Source organism: Ammodytes marinus, assembly GCF_949987685.1.
Source record: "Ammodytes marinus genome assembly, chromosome: 14".
Lineage (NCBI taxonomy): Eukaryota > Metazoa > Chordata > Actinopteri > Uranoscopiformes > Ammodytidae > Ammodytes > Ammodytes marinus.
The window spans coordinates 24,948,460-24,972,671 of record NC_137218.1 but is presented as its reverse complement, the minus strand read 5'-3'; the positions used below and the strand labels follow the sequence as shown (position 1 = coordinate 24,972,671).

General features: G+C 41.6%; 1 protein-coding gene across 1 annotated transcript in view; it reads left to right on the top strand.

Annotated features, from left to right (window-relative positions):
- LOC307261142 (protein turtle homolog B-like) overlaps positions 1–24,212 on the top strand; it is a gene marked incomplete at both ends in the record, with an annotated part of 124,096 nt that overhangs the window by 81,995 nt on the left and 17,889 nt on the right. The window contains 9 exons of the mRNA XM_080041605.1: positions 3,225–3,367; positions 3,967–4,107; positions 4,758–4,874; positions 5,402–5,552; positions 6,619–6,742; positions 8,574–8,749; positions 10,714–10,940; positions 17,776–17,860; positions 23,518–23,682. Coding sequence (XP_079897731.1) covers positions 3,225–3,367; positions 3,967–4,107; positions 4,758–4,874; positions 5,402–5,552; positions 6,619–6,742; positions 8,574–8,749; positions 10,714–10,940; positions 17,776–17,860; positions 23,518–23,682 — 1,329 coding nt within the window. The remainder of the gene's footprint in view (positions 1–3,224; positions 3,368–3,966; positions 4,108–4,757; positions 4,875–5,401; positions 5,553–6,618; positions 6,743–8,573; positions 8,750–10,713; positions 10,941–17,775; positions 17,861–23,517; positions 23,683–24,212) is intronic.

The following is a 24,212-nucleotide window of genomic DNA, read 5'->3' as shown; positions in this document are numbered from 1 at the left end:
TCCCAATAAAACAACTCAGTCGGTGCATCAGACACTCTATATGCCTCTGTACTGAGTGAAAAGCATTCAGCTGTCATCTGGATCAGGCAGGCAGATGCAGGACGGGGCTTAGACATGTTTAGCCTCCTCGGACGGTGACCGGCAGCTGGCAGTAGTCAAGGCAACAGACATTTTGCATTCCCTCGCTCTCCCGCCTCCTGTAATGGGGCCGTGCGTTAGATTGTGGTGTGTGTGTGTGTGTGTGTGTGTGTGTCTGTGTCTGTGTCTGTGCATTTGAGTGTGAGTGTGCATGTGTGTGTGTGTGCGTGCGTGCGTGGGAGTGAGTGAGTGTGTGTGTGAGAGAGCAAGTGTGTGAGAGAGTGTGTGATGAACAGAGGCAGGCAACACCAGTTGTGAGAGGGAGGGAGAAGTGAGAGGGGGGATTACATCATTGCTTTAGGAGCGGGGACTTCTCTCTGTCAGACTGCAGAGGAGGCTCGCTCTGTCGTATGTGCCTCGTTTCCAATGAGCAGCATAGTTCGGTTCGGTTCGGCACGGCACGGTTAGGCAGGGCACGGTGACCCTAGATCCGACTTGTGTTTTCACTGCCGACAGTACCCTTACTTGGTAGGCGTGTGTGGTTTATGCCGGATGGTGAAAGCAATGATCAGAGTATATGGTGACAAAAATTGGTGCTGCTCAGTGCACTTATTTGTGGTACCCTTTCCAACTTTTAACAGTGGAAACGCAAAATAAATTTGTGCCGAACTGCACCGAACCACACTCGCTCAGTGTTTTTTTCTGTCCTATTATCTCCCCTTATATTCTAATCTTTTCCTTTTGTTCCCTCTTCCTCTTCCTTCCCTCGCTCCTCAACACTCGCTCTTCTGTCCTTTCTTTTCTCTCTCTCTCTCCTCTGTTCCGTTCTGTTTAAATCTCTCTCCCACGGTCTCCCTGCTCTCTCCGTCTTTCTCCCTGAAAAGCAGTGCCAGTGAATAAGTTCCCTGAAGCATCTTGCAGGCGTGTGCCTGAGCGATAGCGCTGTCTGAGGCTATATTTAGACACTTGGCTGATAGTCTAGTCTGTGGTGCTTGTGGCTCCTCTGTGGCAGATCAGTGCTGCTGGGGGCCGGCGGTTAGGACTTGGGTTGGACAGTCAGTTGTTGTACAAAGTTGTTCTGGCAGCGGTCAGTAGTATACAAGCGCTCTGAGTGAGAGAAGAGCGCTATATAAATAAAATGTATTGTTATATTATTACGTGTACATGCACAGTGAAGCCAAGCTACCATTACAGCGTGACTAGGCCATTTAACTGGACTGTTGTCCTCGTCCCGGCATGCAAGCTAGGGAGGGGGATCGATTTATTGACCGATGTATGTCCAATTTTACTACAATAAGTGAGGATATGCCCCCCTTTCGTTGTTAGTTGTTAGTATTGGGGCCCCTTTTCAGGTTGACCTATGACATCATAGACCAAGCAAGTGGCTAACTTGGTACCATGTGGAATGGTGATATGGATAACTTTACAGCTCTTTACATTTCATACATGCACACAGCTTTCTACTTCTTCCATGGTCGTGGTTCTTCTGTCTGTGAATTTGTTCAACTGTGAAGCATGCACAGAGCGTCAGGCCAGTTGACTGTTTCCACACAGGAGAAGCTCTTTGTAAGATCGTGTTTGAGAAATTCCATCAATCAGGATTTCAGTTTAAAAGTCCTCTTCTCTGTTGTACTAACACAACGTGGTGTAAACCTAATGAGTGTGGTCAATCAATGTCTCGCCGCGTTTCAACCTCCATTGATCCCACACCACGTCGAGCGGTCATTCACTCCCTCCTTCACTCGCTCGCTCCCTGCTCTCCTGTCCTCTGTGAAGCCTGATGAACACCTTTCTGCCTGCTTCATTGTGCTCACAGTCACACCGCCTCAGCATCCTCCTCTCTCCTCTCTACTCCAGCAGCTTCTCTCTGCCTTACGTCATCCACTCACATCTCTCCCTCTCTCTCCCTCTTTATCTCTCTCTCCATCTCCCTATCTCCCTCACTCTCTCTCTCTCACCTGTCCTCTTTCCCACGCTTGTGCTCAGCCTGGCTCATTCTTCCACTCTCTCTCGGTTGATAGCGTTCCCGCTCTCCTCCACCTCACACCATTTCTCCACCCCTCCATCACCCAGTGCCTATACTTTGAAGCTCTCCTCCTTGACCTCATTCTGGCACGACACCCCTCCCCCCCCCCCCCACACCCACATTCACGATTTAGAAAAGGAATAGTTTCACTTTCTCCCTCTTAGCCCCTGTTCTCTACCAGATGGTCTCCCTTTTCCTCTCGTGTGCCTGTCTTTTGCCTAAAGGCTAGAGCTACACCGCCGTATCAAATCCCAATTATTTTGGACTTCTTAAAATACAGAGGGGAAAATGTGCAAGGATAGCCACTAATGTTGGCGCAAATATAATATTAAAACCCAAAGGCCTCAGAGCTGATTTGATAAGAATGATTGAGGTCAGGTATGGTGTGATATTATGGAGATTTCAATATGCTGTCTAAGACTTAATGTGACCATTTAATTTGTCTTAAAAAATCATGTTTTTTCAACCGGATGTACAGTAACATATATACAGAGATGGATATACGGGACATATTTATCTCAAGGAGAATTTGAACTTGATTGGATTAACCGCAATACTACTTTGTTAATAGTAAATGTCATGCTATCTATGTTTGGAAACAGATTTTTTCTAATTTGAAACAATCTCACAGTCAAATGAGCTCTTTGTGGGCCCTAGGTCCCTGGTTCCTTGAATTATTATTATTTTTGACATACTTGGCTCTAGGAATGACAATGTGTAGCTGTTTGGTCCACAACTCAGTCCATCTTAAACTATCTGAATATTTCAGTTAATGGGTGGTTCTTATTGGTAAACGTTAAGGGATTCATTTGGGATTTGTTTGCAGCCTTATCCTAAGTAGCTTAAATTCATACACAATTGGAAATAAGTGAGGGATGGTACTTTCTGGAAGCGCTCCATTTAGGTGTATTACGAGATGCTGCTTTTATATAGCTTCGTTCTGCTCCAGCTATTTTAGTTATTAAGGCATCAAGGTTGCATATTAAGAGTGTTTTTAAAGATGATGGTGCTTCAAATTATGTCTAGCTTGCTTTCTTTAAAAACCTATAGAATATTATAGCCTAAATAATAACACCACAGTTTTATTGACATGTGACTATCACTGTGTGTTTGTCGCTAGATCCTGCCCGCGTGGTAAACATGCCAGCGGTCATCTACGTGGCCATTGGTCTGCCGGGCTTCATCCGCTGTCCTGTGGACGCAGACCCCCCTGTTACTCTGGTCAAGTGGAAGAAAGATGGCCTCCCTCTGCGGATTGACAAGGTGAGCTGTGTGGTGCAGTGTGCAGCCTCGGTTCCACTCACTTAAACCCCCATGTCTCAGCCTGGGGGAAAGGAGGGCGTCATTTCATTTCGGTTGAAGCGGTCCCATTTTTCACTGTGTCCCTTTTTCGTTGTCAGCGTGCCTCTCTCCCTGCGTTCCAGTACCCAAACTTTATACTGCTATTTAATATTGATAGAAAAAAAAGATACTTCATCCTGCCGAGATTTTTGGTTTTGAAATCAGCATGCTATTTGGGCGATTCTGACCCACAATTCAGTGCAAAACGTATGTGACGTCCGGTTTCGACACATCCTCAGTGTGAAAACAACCTGGGATGCGATGGATATATTAGCAGGAGGCAAGATCAACGCTCAATGTTATGATGAAATAAATAAGTAAGAGTATGTCCCCATTGCATGCCTACTGCATGCTAACTAGATTACTTTTATGATCAGCTGTAGTATGTAGAATATAATAACACGATTTGTAGGGTTATTCAGTTATTAGAGTTATTGACAGGGAGCCATTGGTCATGATTGATCTACAACAAAACATTACACTTCCCTTAACCACAATGCCTGTCTTCTCTCCACCCACAGTACCCTGGTTGGAGCCAAATGGAGGATGGGAGCATCCGCGTGGCAGAGGTGACGGAGGACTCTCTCGGCACCTATACCTGCATGCCTTACAACGCCCTGGGATCCATGGGATGGTCCACTCCTGCTCCCCTGGTGCTAAAGGTGGGGCCTATAGACACTGTCCATATAAGGGCGCTTTCACATCTGCCGGGTTTGGTTCAATTTCAAACTTGGGTTCCTTTACACCTTTGCTGTGGTGTGTTTGTGAAGGTGAGAACAAGGCAATAATACTCGGGTGCGTGCCAAAAGCGGACCAAACAAGCGTACCCAGACCTACGTATTTGAAGAGGTGGTCTTGGTAGGCTTCCAAACAAACTCTGGTGTGGTTGGTTTGTGGTGAGAATATGAGCGGACTGAGTCTGACCCAACTGCAGGAAACACTGCGTAACGAGCTCTTTTATAGCCAGATACACTTTGAATGATGGGTTTAGATAGATAATCTGCTTCCTGTAGTTTCTTTCTTTAGTATTCCCGAATGGAAATTCCCGTGGCTTATGCCGTTGCATTTTGGTTCCCTTGACTAACTGATTTGGAAGAGAGGAAAAGGTAGGTGTGAAAGCGAACCGAACCTGTTGAAAAATAAACCAATGCATCATTCTCGCATCCGGTGCAAACCAAGAAAGCCAACCAGAAGTGGACCATCAGGTGTGACAGCGCCCTAAATGAATCCCAATATAACAAAACAGCTCCACACGTTGACCTACACAGCATCAGTTTTCACTAACCTGTTTTTTCTGTTTCTCTCTTGGCAGGACCCTCCCAAATTCTCAGTGGTTCCTGGTGGGGAGTACAGGCAGGAGGCTGGGAGAGAACTGGTCATCCCCTGTGAGGCGGAGGGAGACCCTTTCCCCAACATCACATGGAGGAAGGTAAGACAGCCTCCAGTCTCTACACCCCGGTCTGATGTTCTCTACCAGAACGTCATGTTGTTTTATGTCACAACCAGTGTTTTCCATTGAGACATCTTCAACCTGTGCCTAGAGTGGCTGCTCTCATTTAAATTACTTACACTGCTGTACATCATTTTTGTATTTTTAATCACATTTTAATGATGTCTTTAAAATATGCAATCAAAGACACATTAGATTCTCTCAATTGTTCACTTGATTATGAGGCGCGTTCATTCCTGCTCAATGACTGCCTGTTTGATCAGCCATTGTTGTTGTGTCCCCCACTTACGAATAGAATCATTTTTCATCCTGTATAATTTGACACCTCATCCAGATACTGAAAGCAATATAACTCAAGTAGATGTGAGATTGTAGAATGTTATTTAGTTCAATGCTTAATGCAATGGTAAACTGTGTAGCCTGTATGTTGTTAAACTTTGAATGGAGTATTCAAACCTGTTGTGCTCTTCTGTTTTTCTCTGTCACTGTCTGGGTTTGGACTGAAGGTAGGGAAGCCCAGTAAAAGCAAGCACAATGTCCTGCCCCGCGGCAGCTTACAGTTCAAGTCCCTCACCAAGGAGGACCACGGGGAGTGGGAGTGTGTCGCCACCAACGTTGCCACGAGCATCACTGCCAGCACGCACGTCCAAGTCATAGGTACCTGACATGTGCAGAAATACACATATGCTCTCCTACATATAGAAACACTACATAAATAGCCTACACTACAGCAGAATCTCTTTCTTTAACGAGTGGTGTCTTTGACCATGGGTTACCTAAGCCTTAGTTACTGTTGCTGCCTCCGGTTTTACATGGCACATGTGCCACGCGCAAAAATAACACCGGCAGACATGTTAATTTTCAACTTTTTCACAGGTCCTTTATCTGAGAAAGAAGTAGGCAAAAACAACTTCATGTTCAGGGCTGACGATTGTCGCTGTTGCTGCCTGAAATGAGAACTAGTAACTAGTTAGCTAATGGTTGGTGCTGCTTAGAGATGGATATGTTTTGCCTCACATTAACCAAGTAGCGTCTCCAAGAGGAACCTGTTTGGAGCTGATGCTTTACCTGTACAGACAGTATTAATAGAGTTAGTTAGTTAACATCCTACAGTCCTTTCATAGGTCAGTCACCTCTCCCCAGAAGTGAAAGGATTTTGTCCCTGAATTATGAATTGTTGAATTTCTATAATATTTGAATGCCTTTGGGAAATGCATTGTCATTGGCCTTGTCTGCCCAATCGTCAATGTTTGTCCTTGCTTACCCCACTGTACTTCCACTCTGGATGTGAGCCAGTCAAATCAGAGCAGTACAATGACTGGATGGAACTGGCTCCTGATTGGTTTTCCTGTTGGCTGCGTTACGATGCCTAAACAATGGAACCATAAAATAAGCAAAGATGTATATTTTGGCTGGGAAAAATTATGACTAGCACTTTTACTTACAAGCTATTTCAGTTTGGCAGGTAAAAAAATCTTAGGACACTTGACCATTTTTTAAAGATCGCATTATTCAGGCAAGCTGAAATATTTCGTCTTATTGTCTTTTTCTTACAGTGTAGGTGTTGCATTTTGGGGTTTTGCAGGCTGCCTAGAGAAACACATTACTGGGTCCCGGGGCTCACAGTAAATGTTTTCTGACAAGTAAAATGAATGTACTGTATCACAGCGAGGCTTGCTCTGTGACTAATGTGGCCTCTCAACAACACTTATCTCACTCTCAGGCACAAGCCCCCACGCCCCCACCGCTGTGCGTGCGGCGGCCTCCTCCACCTGGGCCAACGTGTCCTGGGAGGCGGCCTACGACGGAGGATTCCAGCAGACGTTCTCAGTCTGGTACGGCCATGTGTGAGTCATCCCAGCATGCTTTGCTTTCCTGCTTTCTTCTTCTTCTTCTTCTTCTTCTTCTGCTTCTTCTGCTTCTTCTTCTTCTTCTTCTTCTTCTTCTTCTTCTTCTTCTTCTTCTTCTTCTTCTTCTTCTTCTGCTTCTTCCAAATACGTCTTACGTTTATTCGTGACAAATGTCTTTTCCAGAGGTTGTGTTCAGAGCGGTTGAGTTAAAAAAAAAAAAACTAGAGATGGAAATACACCAAGATCCCGGTGTGAGCAAGTTTTCATTTCTGATCTTGGGAAATGTCTGGAGGAAGGAATAGAAACTAAACTGAACATGACCCAACGTTCTCTGTCCCTCTGCTGCTGCTGCTGCTGCTGCTTTGCCACTGCTTGCTAGCTATGTCTGGGATACTCTTAATCATACTGAAGTGACTTTTCACTTGTTATACCTATATATATACCTAGAATTCAAATGGGTTAATATCAAAGTGTCTAAATAAAGGAAGGAGTGTGAAGCACTGGTTTAAAGCCAGTCTCTTCCTAAAGAGCAGAACATGTAGCAGACCTGCTGATGGACATAAGAACACATGGAAACCTTCTGCTGAGCTGCAAAAGAAATGAAAAGGAAATGCTGTAAGAAAGGCTTGATTAGGTGATACAGTGTGCAGCTTTTAAGCAATTCTAACATCCCTTAATCATTATAAATAGTATGCCAGCAGACTATTCATTGTAAATAGATAACAGTCAACAGCCCAACTAACCTGCAGGGCTTTGTGTTACATGTTTTTGTTTTACGAGAGTAGCTTTGATTTTCATTTGTATTGCTAGGCATGGAAATGAGACTATATTTATATGCAACTTGAACATGTATGAAAAATGTGAGCCAATATTTTGTATAACCAACAATATTTCTGATGTGAGGTGAAAACCTCTATCATAACTCATTTGATAGATATTGGGAAGTGTTAAATGAACCCACAGGCTCAAGATCAACTATACAAAGTCTGACTCGGTTCATTGTAATCCACCAGCCTTATTGTAACTGTAAGACAAACACAGATAAGGACACATCCTGTATAAAGAAAGCAGAGACCAGCTACATGATAACTCATTATAATCCTATAGTGACAGCTTTTGAATGCATCTCAATGACACTGCTCAGGTGGTCCGTGCTGTCAGATAAAAGAGCATCTTTCAGAATCCCGTCCAAAACCGATGCAAATTGACTCTTGTTGAATTATTGTGTTAAACACTTCAGGCTACTTTTCCAACTGTCTCACGGATAATGCTCTGACACATTCTTCATTGTCTTTATTCAAACCTCATTAGTTTTGCATCATGTCTAAATTGGATTAGCATTGATTTTAATTTGGAGTGTACATTCATAGCTGTATCATGTAGGGGAAAAACAACACATGTTAACACCAGATAAGACTATCAGCATAACATCCATATATTGATACCTTCAGACTGTACTGAGTGCCGCTCCCTATACTCTAGCTTAGTTGGTGAAATGAAATCATTTCAGTGAAAGTCAATGCAGTCTAAACATCAATGAACTTCTTTACTTCTCCTCTTCTTCTGCATGTGCACAGTTTTCTGCTTTCTTTGGTGATCAGGCTCAGTCAAAGGCGAAATGTATGGCATGGGCAAAACAGCAAACCCTGCAAAGCTGAGCGCAGCATGGGCTTATTACCATCCAGTGGACGTTGTGTTTTGAATGAAGTTTCTATTGTAATGTGCCGGAGGAAGGAAAAAAAAATGTGGAGGCGCTCGTGTTATCTGTTTTTTTTCCCTCCAATCTGCCCTGTCTCTTGGCCCACTCTTCACGGTGACTCCTCCGCAGGCTGAAGAGGGAGCGGTTAGGTCCACATGACTGGCTCTCCATAGCCGCGCCTGGAGGCCACGACTGGATGGTGGTGCCCGGCCTGGAGCCAGAGACAACATACCAGTTCAGTGTCCTGGCCCAAAACAAGCTGGGCACAGGCCCCTTCAGCGAGGTAGTCACTGTGAACACACTAGGTGAGTGTGTGCGCTCACTAAACTGCTCGACTGCATCAAAGCCTTTCGATTATTAATGACCAGAAAGCCAGTTTCTTTGAACAATCGTTTAAAAACCATGATCATTTCCTAATGAATAAGGTGTCTCTTTAAAGATGGAGTCAGCCATTCTGGAGAATGCGTTTTGTCAAAATCACTTTTTGTCAAATTCACTTTCTGTTTGTGTGTGTGTGTGTGTGTGTGTGCGCCAATTTTGACAACACGTATTCTCCAGAATCACTGCTGACTCCACCTTTAACAGGGAACAACTAGCTATGTAAAGTGTTTAGCTTAATAGAAATATAAGAGTAGTGAAGTTCAAGAAATAAAAAGTCTGCTACTTTTACAAATGTAACGTTCCTGATATAATTAGCCTCACAGTGGAAGGATCATTTCTGAAAGTTCTTTGCTGTAAATGAAGTGATGTTTCACACTGCCACATCACACCCTCTGTGTGAGCGCTGCTCCTGTGATGTGAGCTGCATGTCAGCTGCAGAGGCTCATGCTTATGTTTTATACGCTTTCATTTTCATATTGCCTACAGTCAGAAACTTAAAAAAACACAAGTAATACGGTAACACTTTATATTAATGGTACATGAATCATCATGAATTCATCCATCAGTGATTCACTAGGATTCATAATGTCTCAATAGGACAGTCAATGAGTGACTCTTAAAGAAGAAAAGTCAATTTGACAATACATCTACTAAAATAATACTGCAGCTGCTTATTGTAGAGGACCTCTTAGGGTTTATATTGTATGTCTTTAAGAGAGAAGTCACCCTTTACTAGTCTTGAAGAGTAGATTTTTCTTCCAAGGAACCCTCTTGGAGCAAAAATGTGCAGAGAAAGAACCAATTACCCAGCCGGGGTTTATTTTTTTGGCTGCATGCTCCCTCAACTCACACAATCAATGTTATTTTTAGGGTAAAGCTGAGTAAATGTACCGGCGGCGGTTGTCATTTCTAAGCAGTGAAATCAGACAAGCCAGCTCAAACTATCATTTTTCCTGCAGCTTGTTAAGACGCCATTCTGACAATGCCCTGTAACAATGTGTCATAGACACGCGCACTGAAACACATGCACCATGACAATTCACTTCTTCAATGGAAAAACACAAACAAGCAGACAAACAGATCATAGAAGAGCAATGTAAAAAGCTACTTTGTAAAAGCGTCCACTAGGCTTTGGTTTGAATCCTTATGCATTAGATCATTACGTACAGCAGTCAGGAAAGGGACATTAACTATAAATGAAGCTGTCATGGATAATCACTTAAAGATAAGTGACATGCTGAAAATTGGGATAACTATTCACGCTTCATCCCCTTCTGTGTGGGCCAAGAAGTCGAAACACAGAGGACAAAGCATTCTGCCTAAAGGATGCTCGTTGTCATTTCTCCTTTAGAAACCTCTTCTAGCTAAGTCAGATATCCTGACGTATCTATAAGGTCTACATCCTTTTTATTGAAGACAAAAGAGTTGTTAATATGGGTGGATTTCAATGCTACAGTTGCCAATTTGAAATGTTTTAATCAAGCAGTACACTTGCTGGAATACGACAAGTTGTGAATGGAATATGAGCCAGTAAAATAGAAGGTTTTTTTAAATATGTTAAAGGTGGAGTCAGTGATTTTGGAGAACACTTGGTGTCAAATCTCCTCACGAAATATTCACTGATTTTGTCAACAAGAGTTCTCCAGAATCGCTCACTCAACCTTTAAGGCCAAGAGAAAAAATAATGGCCAAGAAAACACAAAATCATTATACATACAGTACAGTAAGTAGGAGAGTGCCTTTTGGTCTTACCTTGGTCTACCTTAGATACCTGTCAAAGTTCTAAGGAGGGGCCTATTCACTTGTGTCATATTGATGGCACTGTTCACTGAATATATAGAACCGGATCCCTCACACATCCTTCTTAACCCTACATTTGCTCTTGCAGTATTTCCTTTAAGTACCCCTGAACCATTGGTGCTGCTTACCCCACCACGGTGCCTCACAGCCAACCGCACTGGGCAGGGAGTGCTGCTGACCTGGATGCCCCCTGCCAACCACACAGCCCCCCTCCAGCACTACGTCATGGAGTTCAGACTGGGAGAGCGCTGGGACGTCCTGGACGACAGCATACCTGCCGGGGAGACGGAGCTGATGGCCCGAGACCTCATCCAGGTAAAAAGACTGTAGACAGTAGGGGAGAACGGGGTAATTTGTCACATGGGTTGGATGTCACATTCGTTATATCTCGCCACCAGAGCGCGCTAGCTCTGAAATGTTGATATAAAAAAGGTCCAGAATTGGGATCAGAGGTCACATACATAGACTTCCTTGGAGGAAGACAGCTGCATTTCAGGTGAGAGGATGTTTTGTGTTTTTCATGTCAAATTCAAAATATTTTGCTTCTCAGTATTTGTCTTCTAGGCTTTTACACAATGGGTTTATAACAAAACACTTGTTACCCTCAGAAAGTGTGAAGGGTAAACTATAGTTTAGATTGTGGTTAGCAAGCTAATTAGTTGTCAGATGGTTGTTGGCCTTGATGCTAGCAAGAAATTCAAGTTGGGGTTGGTCGTCAAATTTTTTGGGGGGTTGGTTGTCACATGTTATCTCAAGGCTGCAGCCAGAAAAGGAACCCAATAACGAAATAAATTGTCAAGCTGTATCCTCACTGACACCCCAGAGAAGGAAAGAATAGAGCAGGAAAAGGCAGCTAGCAAGCAAAAGAAAAAAGGGCAACAAAATCAAAACAACCCAGTGCATCCCAAACTAGACCAGCTGCCAAGGCTACAGAACGTTATGTAGGCCTATTTATCAACTTGACAATGCAATTAAACATTCAAATTTGGTTCTGCCTCCTTGCCTTCTTTTTAAGATTTTTCCCATTAAGATAACATTGTGACAAACAACCCCATAGTGTGTGACAACCGACCCCTTGATGGGGTTGGTTGTCACAATGTGTCAGAGTGTCTTTGATGGTAAATTACTTCTTCATTACAATAAGTTGGAAAAAAAGAGAGACACACATTTCTAGCCAACACCTTAAGCTTCAATTTAATGTAGGAATGGCTATTGACAGATGTTTTGGTGATGAGCAATTCTCACTAGAGTAAAAAGTGTGCCTACTTACCCCGTTCTCCCCTACACACAGAATTATATTGAAAGCCTTCTTAGAGCCTTCTTAACTAGGGTTGGGCACCGAAACCCGGTACCAGTATGGCACCGGTGCCGACGTAAACGGTAGTAACCAGACCGAATAAGAACAAAAGTTCCGGTGCCTCATTTCGGTGCCGCCCTTGCTGTAGTCACGTTTGTATTTTGACAGACTGATCGCTCTTTATGTCATGATCGATGAGGCATGTCCGCTCGCGGATGCTGTTCGGTGTACACCGAGAGCAGCTGTGAGTGACGAGAACGAGCCCGACTGTCTCGAGGAGCGCGCACACGAGTGCTCAACACTCGCTCACGTTCGCAGTTTCACAGACTGATCGCTCTTTATGTCAAGACTATTTTTGAACGCCAATGCAATGCATTTCTTTTTGCGAATGACACGCGATCTAGCAGTATTGTCACGCATGTATTAGGCACGTGTAGGCTTACGATGAGGCAGCGGCCGTCAGCTGTTAGTGCTGCCTTTACGCACGGCGGTGGAGACGAACCCAAAAAACACACAGCGGGACACGGCGGCCCGGTGATATGGAAACGTTTAACAAGGAACTTCATAAAGACACACTTAAAATAACGATCTCTGCCCAAACAAAAAGCTCTTCTTGGATAACTGTATGGAGCGATCTCTGTATAAAACCATCCGGTAGGCTACATGTGCCTGATGACGGGCCGTTATATTAATAATAAACAGCGCGCTGCACATTAGAACAGCATGTACATTAAAGATCTCGTATCCTTCCTGAGAAGGCAAACATGACAATTTTTCTGCACAAAAATGGTTAATTTGACAAAGTTAATAGTTGTGGTCTTATCTTTACAGAAGACTACTTCGTATTTTTTATGTCAGTTGAATTTTGTTTCAAGTTAAATGCAAATGAGCACTGTTAATATTCCAAAAGGCTAACGCTCTTCCTTGACTGTTTTCAGTCTGTGGTTCTCATTGGGTGTACTTATTCCCTTACTGTAGATCTTTCTTATCAAAATTATTACTTTTAGCTAAAGTTTTATTTTAAGATTAGATTACCTGGTAGTCTCCACATTAATCTCCATTATTATATTGTTTGAAACAGTATTGTTGTATTAGATAGTATGTAAATTGTGTGAATTTTTAAATAGTTTATTTGTAAGTTACTCGTAATTATATTGTTAAAGTTAATTGTGTTAAATGTGGCACTATTTATAAAAGGGCATTATTTTTTGACAAAGTTTGGGCAATTTGAGGCTTTAAAGTACCGGTTAAAGTACCGTTTAAGCACCGGAACCGTTTCAAAAGTACCGAGTAGTAACCGGTATTGGAAAAAACCCACCCGATACCCAACCCTATTCTTAACGCTATGTCATTCCTAACCCCTACTTAGAGTTCCTACTTAACATTTTGCCTGTTTCCCGAAACGTTCTTTGCTATGAATCTCTTTTGTACGTCATACGTTGGTAAGGTTGGTCTGGAGCGCCCTCAGAGCCTTCTTAGCTCTACCGTAGGGATGTTTCAGCTCTCACTTGTGTCATTTAACTAATAAATCTGACTGTATTTCATATCAAACGGACACAGCGATGACTGTATTTAATAACAAATCGTTAAAAACGATCCAACAGTATATAGTGTATATCATGTATATTTAAAGTAGGTATTAACTGAATGGATGCGACTTTATACACGATACACTATAGCCTATAGTCGGATCGTTTTTATCAGTTTGATATTTAATACAGTCATCGCTGTGTCCCTTTGATATGAAATACAGTCAGATTTATAAGTTTAATGACACAAGTGAAAGTCCCTGCGATCGCTGTGGCATCGCCAGAGATACAGACCCCCACATATCCTTCCGTTAAAGCACCATGTGTACAACGGACACGAGTGACATCCCTGTTGCGCATGGAACTGCCACAAGTCATTCATGAAGAAAATAATTGCTGGAAACAATCTTAATCTTAATCTCCTCCGCTGTTTCTATATTTTCTATATCTTTTTTTAAATCAGTATAGGCTATGATAGTATGTTCGACCATGTTCGACACACCGCGGCTCGTCCGGCTCATCTGACAGCTGAGTGCTGTCTGATGAGCCGGGCAGAGTGCGTCGGATCCTCTGCCTCAAAACATGTAAACGTGTGAAAAAATGAATGAATAATCAATTAGAGTTTACCTTAAAATAAGTGTGCCATGTTACTGTTTATTGTATTTAGGATTTTAGCTCATTTGGACGCTGTTTGGGTCTGTTATTATTGATATAGGCGATATTATATCTACTTTCAGTTTCATTACTGACCCACCAGGAAACGTGATTATTGTTCTTAAAGATACTTAGATTATAAAACAGGAGGTCCAAAACACAGATGATGATTAAACAAACTAATTTATGACTTAATATTACACTAGAATTTAGATAGTAGTAGATTTGATTAGGAAGCATACAGAGGCAGCTGCGCATGAAATGAGCAGGAAATGGAAAATCGAACTCTGAGCAATCGATTTCAGCAGTGTACGAACGATGTAAGGAGTGTTTCTCCTAAGAGACCGTTCGGGAACCACGACTACAGAGGTAAACAACTTTGGTAAGTCATAACGTAGGAGTCTTCGTAGCGTGCTAAGAGAGGACGTTATCGGGAAACCGGGCCCTGATGACTAAGCTTTCTAGCGTAGGCGTGTTTAATCACAACTTTCAGATTGCAGAGTAGACCACCCAAGAAGGAAGATGTCATTGTTTGAATTCACACTACAGTTTTCAGAGAGGTAGAAATCCAACTGTTACCTAGTCTGGCTTGCCGGATATAGACAACGGGGATTGCTTGCGCCAGATAATGTCACCAAACTTCCTTTCCCCTCTGTAGCCTACCATTTATGCTCAGCTCAGAACGGGAGACAACAGAAAGTACGCTTGAGTGTGATGATGCGGTTTGATAGTATCCAGCTCATATTGTTGCCAAACACACACAGTGCGCTGTTCAAAAACCCCAGTAAGATTTATCTGACTTGGTATTGAGGGGTGCGGCTTCTCCCCTTGTGATGTCATAAGGGGAGAAGCCACAGCCCCTCATTACCAACCTAAGCTAGTACACCTCCAGATACCCCTGAATCTATATTGAGCTGCTAGGCATTACCTGGCCAATCAGAGCAGACTGGGCTTTTTGAAAGACGGAGTGTTTCAGACAGAGGATGAAAAGAGGAGATTCAGTTGTGGTACTGTGAGAAATATAAAGGTTTTATTTGGACACTGGACCCTTAACAATGTTTCTAGTAGAAACCCAAATAACAATATCAACCTTAAAATGAGCATAATATGTGACCTTTAAAGCAATTCAAAAGAATATATCACATTGTTTGTGTTTGTGTCGACTAGGGTCTATTAAATCAGGAGTATTAGGGTATACAGGGGCTTTTCATATTATTCAAAGGTCTAGTTGAGACTGATTATTCATGATTGCAGGGAAATTTCAATATTTTCATGGCAGGGCTTATTCTCTATAGCTTTGTCCAAACCATGAGGTCAGGTCAAAGTCATTTTGCATTCATCACCTCCGCCTACAGTCTTTATCTTTCCTGTTTCATTTTGTTTGAGCTCCTCGTCTGTGGACTGTTTGGAATAAATGGGGCCGGCCATCAACGTGAATTGACTCACAGTCGTCCTAATAATAGTTTGTTGGATAAGCAGCCATCGCACATTAGTTCTCTTGAGCCTCCCTACAAGGCAACAAGTAAACACATCTTCTCCTGGTTCATAGAATGATGCTAGCATTGTACACACGTTAAATGAACAACTAACCACAGCCTAACACATTCATCAAGTCAAAAGTCAGTTAGCCAGCTCAATATTTTAGCCTCTATCACGGAATAGTAATAGGTATCAACTTCCGGTATCAATAACTCATAGGATAATCTTTATTAAAACACAAATGAGGCATCTTTGGTCATGAGGCAGACAATGTGCTACAACCCCATTGTTAAACTAATCACTGCACTGCACTGTATCAGAGGGAAGGTATTGAATATTTTGCTCTTCTGTGTTGCGCTTATAAGACGGCCCTCTCATCCCACAGCCCGCTGCACATAGAGAGCATTGTTATAAGTGGAGCTTAGAGGATGTCTGCTTTCAGTAAAAATGAGGTTGTAGCCCATTGTCCGCCTTCCAATGATATCAAAGATGATTCTTTTGTGTTTGGGTCAATTTTAACTTATGAGTTATTGATACCAGAAGTTCGAATTGACTTATTTTCTTCAAGTTTATTCTCAACAGTATTTTGTCTTTATTCTCAAAGAGCATAAGGGCCACCCTCAGTAAATCAACATCATCATTCTGGTGTCAAAAATCATTTTGTCAACTCTAATTGTATGACACTCCAGAATGTTTGTGACATCAATTATATCTCCACTTAACAAGGTTGACCACCAGACTGCATATTGTTCAACAGATGGACTTTTGAAACTGGCCGGTATTTAAAGTTTCTCACCAAAGTTTCTGAGGTTATATTCAGACAACAGGCACATTTCAAGGTATGTGCTGCCATGTCCACCTCGGTTGTCATAGTAACTACGCAGGTGTGCACACATTAACTGGACTGGGCTCATGTTCTGACAGTCTCCAGGTGTTCTGCTGTGTGCCATTCCTTTTTTATTTATTGCTTTGAATTTCGATTGGTGCATTTTAACTAAGCAATGAGTCGTGACACAATGCTTCTCTTCTCGCTCGTGTCGGCTAATTCTCCTGCCATGACATGTTTGAGCCTCTGTCTTTAATCTAACTAGCCCTCTCAGCTCTATGTAGATGCTTTTATCTCTCCTTTCATTGCACATGCAGACACACACACCCACACACACACACACACACACACACACACACACACACACACACACACACACACACACACATCTCTCCAGCTCTCTCACTACTACACACGCGATTCACCCAGATTGTATAACTTTTTCGCTGTAAATTTCTCACTGCACTGGCTGAGCTTATATGACCTGGATGGATGCAACTCCTTCCACATTTCAATGGTCAATCTTTTCTGACAGCTAAGACCATGGCAGTTTATTTCACAAAGTTTTCTAAGTGTTACGCTAAGAGTAGAGCAACATAGGTATTGCACTCTGCTGAAGGGTCCTTGAGCAAGACACCACAGCTGCTGTTGCGTAGCTGTGTATTTACTGTGGAGGGCACAGCCAGCGCCAGCAAAATGAAGCAGAGGCTCTAGAAGGCTTATTATGTGTTTTCATCACGATTCAGTCATTAGTGATTTATCCATCTTAAGCCACATTAGTCATTCACTATGATATTGACGTAATCAGTTCAATTGCGCGTGTTCGTTTTCTATTGAGATTGTTCTCATGTTTTGAGATATAATATATATATATATATATATATATATTCCCTGTCCCTCCTATATTATTGTCAGACTTGTGTTATGATGATGCAATACTGATTTTAAAGTATTTTGACGAGCCAGTTGAGCGATTTAATAAGATCTTTTTTTCTGGTTCTAAACCTAATTCAAAAGTAAACTGTATGATCCAAACTTCCCTTCATTTTTTTTTGTTATCTATAAATAAATACAGATTGGAAAAAAGCGAAGGGAAAGTTACATATTTACCTCAAGTTAATGTTTTTTTAATTTATTTTATGGGGCTAACAGCAAAACTTAAATCTCATACATTTTGGTACCAAAACTAAATGGTAGCTGCCAGTAACTGAGCTGCAATAGATACTTCCTGGCTTACCTGAATGGCCTTTGGAGATACAAACTAAATCCTGCAGCCTTTGATTGAACCTTTCTTACATCAGACCTGAGATCAGTGGATGTGTCTATCTCCTGGATGTTGATCTCCTGTGTTCTCCCTGTCACTAGGAGGCCTGGTACGAGTTCCGTGTCATGGCCCTCATGGATGACATGATCAGCGAGGCTAGTAACACAGTGGGAGTGTCCAGCACAGGTGAGCACATACGTACATCCCTTAATAAAGCATCATGACTGGATTTGATCACATTCAAATAGCTAATCAAAACACACCTTTTCAGATTAGCCTTCAGCCAATGATACAATTACATTTCTACATATTTACACTACATATTAACATTACATATTCATTTTAAATATTTAAATTACACCTGATTTTATATGTCGATTTCAATGTTTCACTTACTTTGACTTTTAATATACTTGTTTTTGCTTTTGTTTATTGCGTGCTCATTTTATTGTCTTTTAAATTTGCTTGTGGACTCATTTTATTATAAAGTGTCTTTGTGTACATTACATGTATTATTGTTATTATTATTACTATTATTTTTTTTTTATTATTATTTGCGGTCACCATTAAGAAAGATCTATCAAACGTGTGAACTCTCCCTTATATACAATAGCATATTTGCATGACATAAAGCTTGTCTTTTCAATGGCGGTGGGATTCGACCCAGCAACCTCTGACAGTAAACCTGAATCTCTATCTAACCTTAAGGCAATCTTAACATTTATGAGCTGTAGGAAAGGGGTCTGTATAAGATGTATTGCACACGCAGCAACTCCAAACTTTACATTTTTGCCTACTCAGCGCTAATAGATTCAAGCCCGCTTTACATGCACACTCCTTTGTACCATGCCCAAGACGATGACATCATCCTTTATGCCTGTCTCCCACCGCTTGCATTGGGCATGCTTTGTGCAACAAAAAAAAAGATTAATTCAAATCTCTGTTTTATTGAATTTTAAAATCTTGCAATACTTGAACATCTGTTTGGAGTCTGAAATTAAACCCCCTTTTAAAATGCGATGTCACTCCAGTGCAGAGGTCACTGAGTACACACATCATGTTGGTAAGAGCAGCTGTTGGTAGCATTTATAGAGAAGATTGCTCCCAACCAACTGAGGGCTCTGGAAGTACTCTGCTGCCCCCTACTGTTTAAGACTGAGGACTGCGCAACATCCTCATCAAAGGCTTTCTGCTCACTTCATGGTTGATATGGCATTCTTATCTGTTTTCTCTGTTCACATTGTCAATCAATAATAATAGCATAACGTGGATATGCGCCCTGTGCTTCCAACTATGACAAAGGTGGGGTTTTTCTTCCAAGCAGTTGGTATTTAAAATGCCAATATTGCTGGAGGAACAACACTCTTCATTGTGCTGTGTCATGCTTCACTGCAGCACATCAAGGCTCTATAACAAGTTTGAAACAAAAGTTGACACATCGTTCCCCTTCCCCTTGTCTTCACTGAGCTATTCATTACTATGTAGGCCACTAGCTTGGCTCCAGCATTTAGAACTCAGGACATTTGGAGAAGTTGGTCTAGCTCTAGAGCCGCAGTCAGAATAGCTGCACATCACTTTGTCCCCTCCAGCACATTGGCTGGGCTTTCCATTATGGTAATGCTATTGTAAATGGACCACATTCATTCTGGCTTTGATTCATCTCCGAGTCGAACAAGCTGAAGAGTGCAGCCGGTCGTATTGAACAGATCATCAGGAGAAAAAGAGAGAATAAAAAGCAGCTCTAGAATACAGCGCAGTGCTGCTGTCTTTGTCCTGGCACATCTACAGACATTATGTCAACATAATGGAAGAAGATGAGACACTTTCATCACTTAAAGTTTTGAATCCTAAATGAAAGTCAGGTCCAGATTGACAAGCTATGGTCACACAGTAAAAGACGGCTGTGTACACAATGTACCAAGGCCTATTGTGAGTGTGCCCTTAGGCATCTGTCAATGCCTTTGACAAGTTATAATAGAATATATACACTCCACCAGTGGATAATACTAGTTTACAAACTATGTATAGGGTGCCCTTAATTATTATATTTATTTTGGGTGTTGGTTGATTTTGCAATGATTCTGACATTCAAATCCCCCCCCCCCCCTCCTATTTTCCTAAAGTTAATGCTGAAACAGCACTTAATTGAACCAGTAAAAAAATACATAGACACCAGCTTTCAGGTCTGTTGTACCTATGCATGCTGTGTTGTCATCTCTCCAAAAATGTCTGAAACAATTGTCATGTCTAAAGTGTTCGCTGCTCTAGGGTTAGGGTTGATCTTTAACACTTCATGTCTGTCAGACTGCATCTTCTACTGTACTCTGGTCTTATTTCAAATTTTTTATTAGATTAAGATTATACGAGTTGGTACAATAGCACTGTATTATGGCTCATATGGTGATTAAACATTAAATGATGTTCATTTTCCTTTATTTAACCTCGAAAGATCAATTGAGGGGTGACCCTCTTTTACAATGACGTCGAGTTTGTACATATACACAATATACAATGAGAATACATAACAAGTTTACACACACACACACACACACACAGACAACAACAATTTAAAACATTCAGATCAATTGAATGAGAGACATAATAGCCTAACCAAAACAGTTACAAGTGTAGAGGGGCTGATTCAAAATAATAATTTTAAATTGGTTAACAGTTATGAGTGTATTTATTTTAATTGTATGTTGTAGGCTGTTCCAGGAGTCAGGGGCACTATGGCTAAAAGCGGTTTTACCAAGCTCAGACCGGGCATAGGGGACATATAACATGAGCATGTCAGTTGAGCGGGTTTGATAAAGCCCATCTGAAATAAGCAGCATTTCTGTCAAATATAGTGGTAGCTTTCCAGTCAGAGCTTTATATATAAAAATATGCCAATGTGCATCACGTCTCTCCCTAAGGGAGGACCACCCAACCTTTTCATATAAAACACAATGGTGTGTATCATAAGCATCTCCTGTAATGAATCTCAAAGCAGAGTGAAATACAGAGTCTAGGAGTTTAAGGCATGAACGAGATGCATGCCGATAAACCACATCACCGTAATCAAGGACAGACATAAAAACTGCCTCAATAATCCTTTTCCTACTGAACAACGGGAAGGTGGCTTTATTCCTATAAAAATAGCCAATCTTTTGTCGGAGACGACAGACAAGATTTTTTATGTGAAATGTAAAAGAGAGTTTTTCATCTATCCAGATGCCAAGATATTTATATTCAGTGACTCTTTCAATATGAGATCCATTATTTGTGTGAATAATAAGATCATTAAAATGTGTAATTCTTGCTCTGGAAAAGCACATATATTTTGTTTTTTCTATATTAAGGACAAGCCTGAGATCCACTAGACAGTTCTGCAGGGTGTTAAAAGAGCTCTGTAGGTTCTGAACAGATTGTTGCACTGAATCAGAAATGCAATACAGTACAGTGTCGTCAGCATACAAATGGGCATGGCAGTTTTGTAGTGATGAAACAATGTTATTGATGTAAATTGTGAATAGGACTGGACCTAAAATTGAGCCCTGCGGAACACCATTTGTAACTGTTAAAAACTCAGTTTGGTAGCTTCCCAGCTTAACTGACTGCTGTCTATCAGAGAGATAGTCCCTAAACCAGCTACATGTAGAATAATCAAAACCAATTTCATGCAGCCTCTCTAAAAGCAAATGGTGATCTAAAGTATCAAAAGCTTTTGACAGATCAACAAAAAGTGCTGCACAGTGCATTTTTTTATCGATAGCTGTAACAATGTTGTCTAAGACCAAAGTGACAGCAGATATAGTACTGTGGCCTGCCCTAAAACCAGATTGAAATGGACTCAAAATGGAAGCACTGGATAAAAAGGATTTCAACTGAGTATTAATGACTGATTCTAGAATGTATTGGCATATGTAGCCCCCCCCCCTTCCCAATGCGCAAAAACATGACAGCCAGTTCAGTAAAATGCTGAGGCCCTCACTAATGCGCTTTACCAAGTGGGTGTCATTAGAAATCCAATCAAAACGTAATTGTAGGCTATACTAAACAAACAGCTGGAAAAGGTAATGGGCATCTCCATAAATCTCAGAGTCCCAGAGTCTAGTAACAGTGGAGAGAGAGGCACAAAATCCAAGTAGCTTGAAGTCCGCTGTCAAGTTTCCAGAGGGTATTGATAAGAGGAAGATGAGACACACCAGACCCAACAATACAGATGAGCTGAAGGCCGCTATCAAAGCAACCTGGGCTTCCATAACAGCTCAGCAGTGCCACAGGCTTATCTCCAACTGAATATTTGATTTTCATCAGCTGAAAGCTCTAATACCGACATTTAAACAAAAAAGGGCTGTCATATGTCTCTATGTGTGTAATGAACCTAGAGTATTTGAAAGTTTCACTTTTTTAATTTAAATTCCCAAAAGATAATGGTAACCTTTTCATGAAATTGGAATTTGAGACGCTGGTAGTGCAGAGTTCCACTCTCGGAGGCTGTGTTCACGTCCGTCTGCTGAATGAGGAACGTTAGTGTAGGATGACGTACTTAGCATCTGTCAGCATCAGAACATGCCCAGGACAAAAAGTAAAAGTACTCATCATGCAGTGTATTTTCACATAACTTATAACATATCCAGGGGAATATAAACTGTACCAACAATGTCAGTGATTATTAAATAAACCAGCAGCACCCAGGCTTTACAGTACACATGTACAGTAGCCTCATCATTTCTGCTGAGTTTGATCCAAATAAAATACGATTAGACCCGGCAGTTTGCTACACTTTAAATTATGAATTTATATAATTTTGGGAAAAACGGGGTTGACATTCTGCTAAGTCAGCGTGTCATAATACCCTAGTACAGCAATGCCTGTTTCTAAGACACATCCGGTAGTAAAGGTCGTCCGGAGCATATTTTAATCTCATTGGATATGGCAGGAATATTTTTCCTTTCATACTGCCTTCAAAGGCTGCGCTGCAGGAGCTGACCAATTATTGCACGACGCTTCTCTTTTTTTTGTTAGAGAGGGTGACAAAGGGCACCAGGGAAATGAAGATATGGCAAAGGGGATTATATGCCTTCTCTCATACATCAGAAAATCCTGATTCACTCTATCCTAGCTGCCTAATCAGAGCACTGAGTGTTCTTGCAGGGGACAGTGTGATCTTTTCCGTTGGGCCCGGTTGGATCTGCATGATAATCTCGTAGTAAATATGGCCCACTATTGCAGAGCCCAGAAAATCAATGTTGACATTAGCATTACTCTTGTTGAGTGCCATGTCGTATGCTTAGCGAGCAAGTGAAGTTTTACATTAAGTTTCTTTGCTCTGTTTGCGGGTTATTTGACTTAACCTTTGTCTGTTTGCGTCTGTATATTTCTCCTGTGAAACCATCTTTAATGGCAATTTTTCTCAACATTAGTTTGACCAAAAATCTCAACTTCTAAAGCACGTACATCAACTAAACTTTCCATAATGATTACACTATTCTCAAGGTTATTATTACAGAAGGATGTGTCGCTATGTTGTTAATTGTCCGATTAATGATACAATTTATTTTTAAAAACATGCTGAGAATGCGTTTTAAAGAACTTTACATATTATTTTTTTAATTTATGTGTAAAAAAAAGGTCAAAAGCTGTTCTGTAAAAAAACTTTGGACACTAGGATGAAATAAAGATTTAACTCTGACAGGCAGTTTCATGACAATACCTAAAAGGTTAACAGTTGACTCTATTCACCTGCAGTGTGTCACCTTTAATCTGTCATTTCCTCCATGTACCTCTGTGCCTACGTATCTCCAGGAGCACACTGTCTTATCCCTCTCTTCTAACATCCATATGTTGCCCCCTCCCAGACTTCTTTCCTCCCCCTGAGCTGGTGGAGGACCGTGGGTTGGCGCGGCCGGTGGTGGCGGGCATCGTGGCCACCATCTGTTTCCTGGCTGCAGCTGTCCTCTTCAGCACCATGGCCGCCTGCTTCGTCAACAAGCAGCGCCGCCGCAAGCTCAAGAGGAAAAAAGGTGAGGGGAAAGTCCTGGTCCTTGATCACTATCGCTATTGCACTATTCAACTATTTTTAAAGATACTTTTGGGGGCACTTTTTGCTTTATAAGACAGTTCTTGGAGAGACAGAGATGTAATGTTGCAGAGAGGGGGATGACATGCAGAGAACAACCTGGATATGAAACCCGGAGCCTCATGGCATCGCTCTAACCACTACACCTAAACTTGAAAACACAGCAAATAAATACGATGAAGCCTCCTTCAAGTTGTGCTGTAGCATTTGGCACTTAAGGCATCTCATGGCGTCTTTAACATTAGCTGCATGTTTTTTTGTTCACTCTGTTTTAGTTTTGAATACATATAGGGAAAACAGTAAAGGTGGAGTCAGCGCTTCTGGAGAATGCTTGTTCTGATATTAACGTTTTGTCAAGGGTTAAGTTTCTGTGAACCGGTGTGTAAACAAAGGAGCTTGGTGCAAGCAACATGCACATTTAGAGATTTCCTTTCAGCGCATACACAGTACGGATAGGAAGCAGATCTGGAGGAG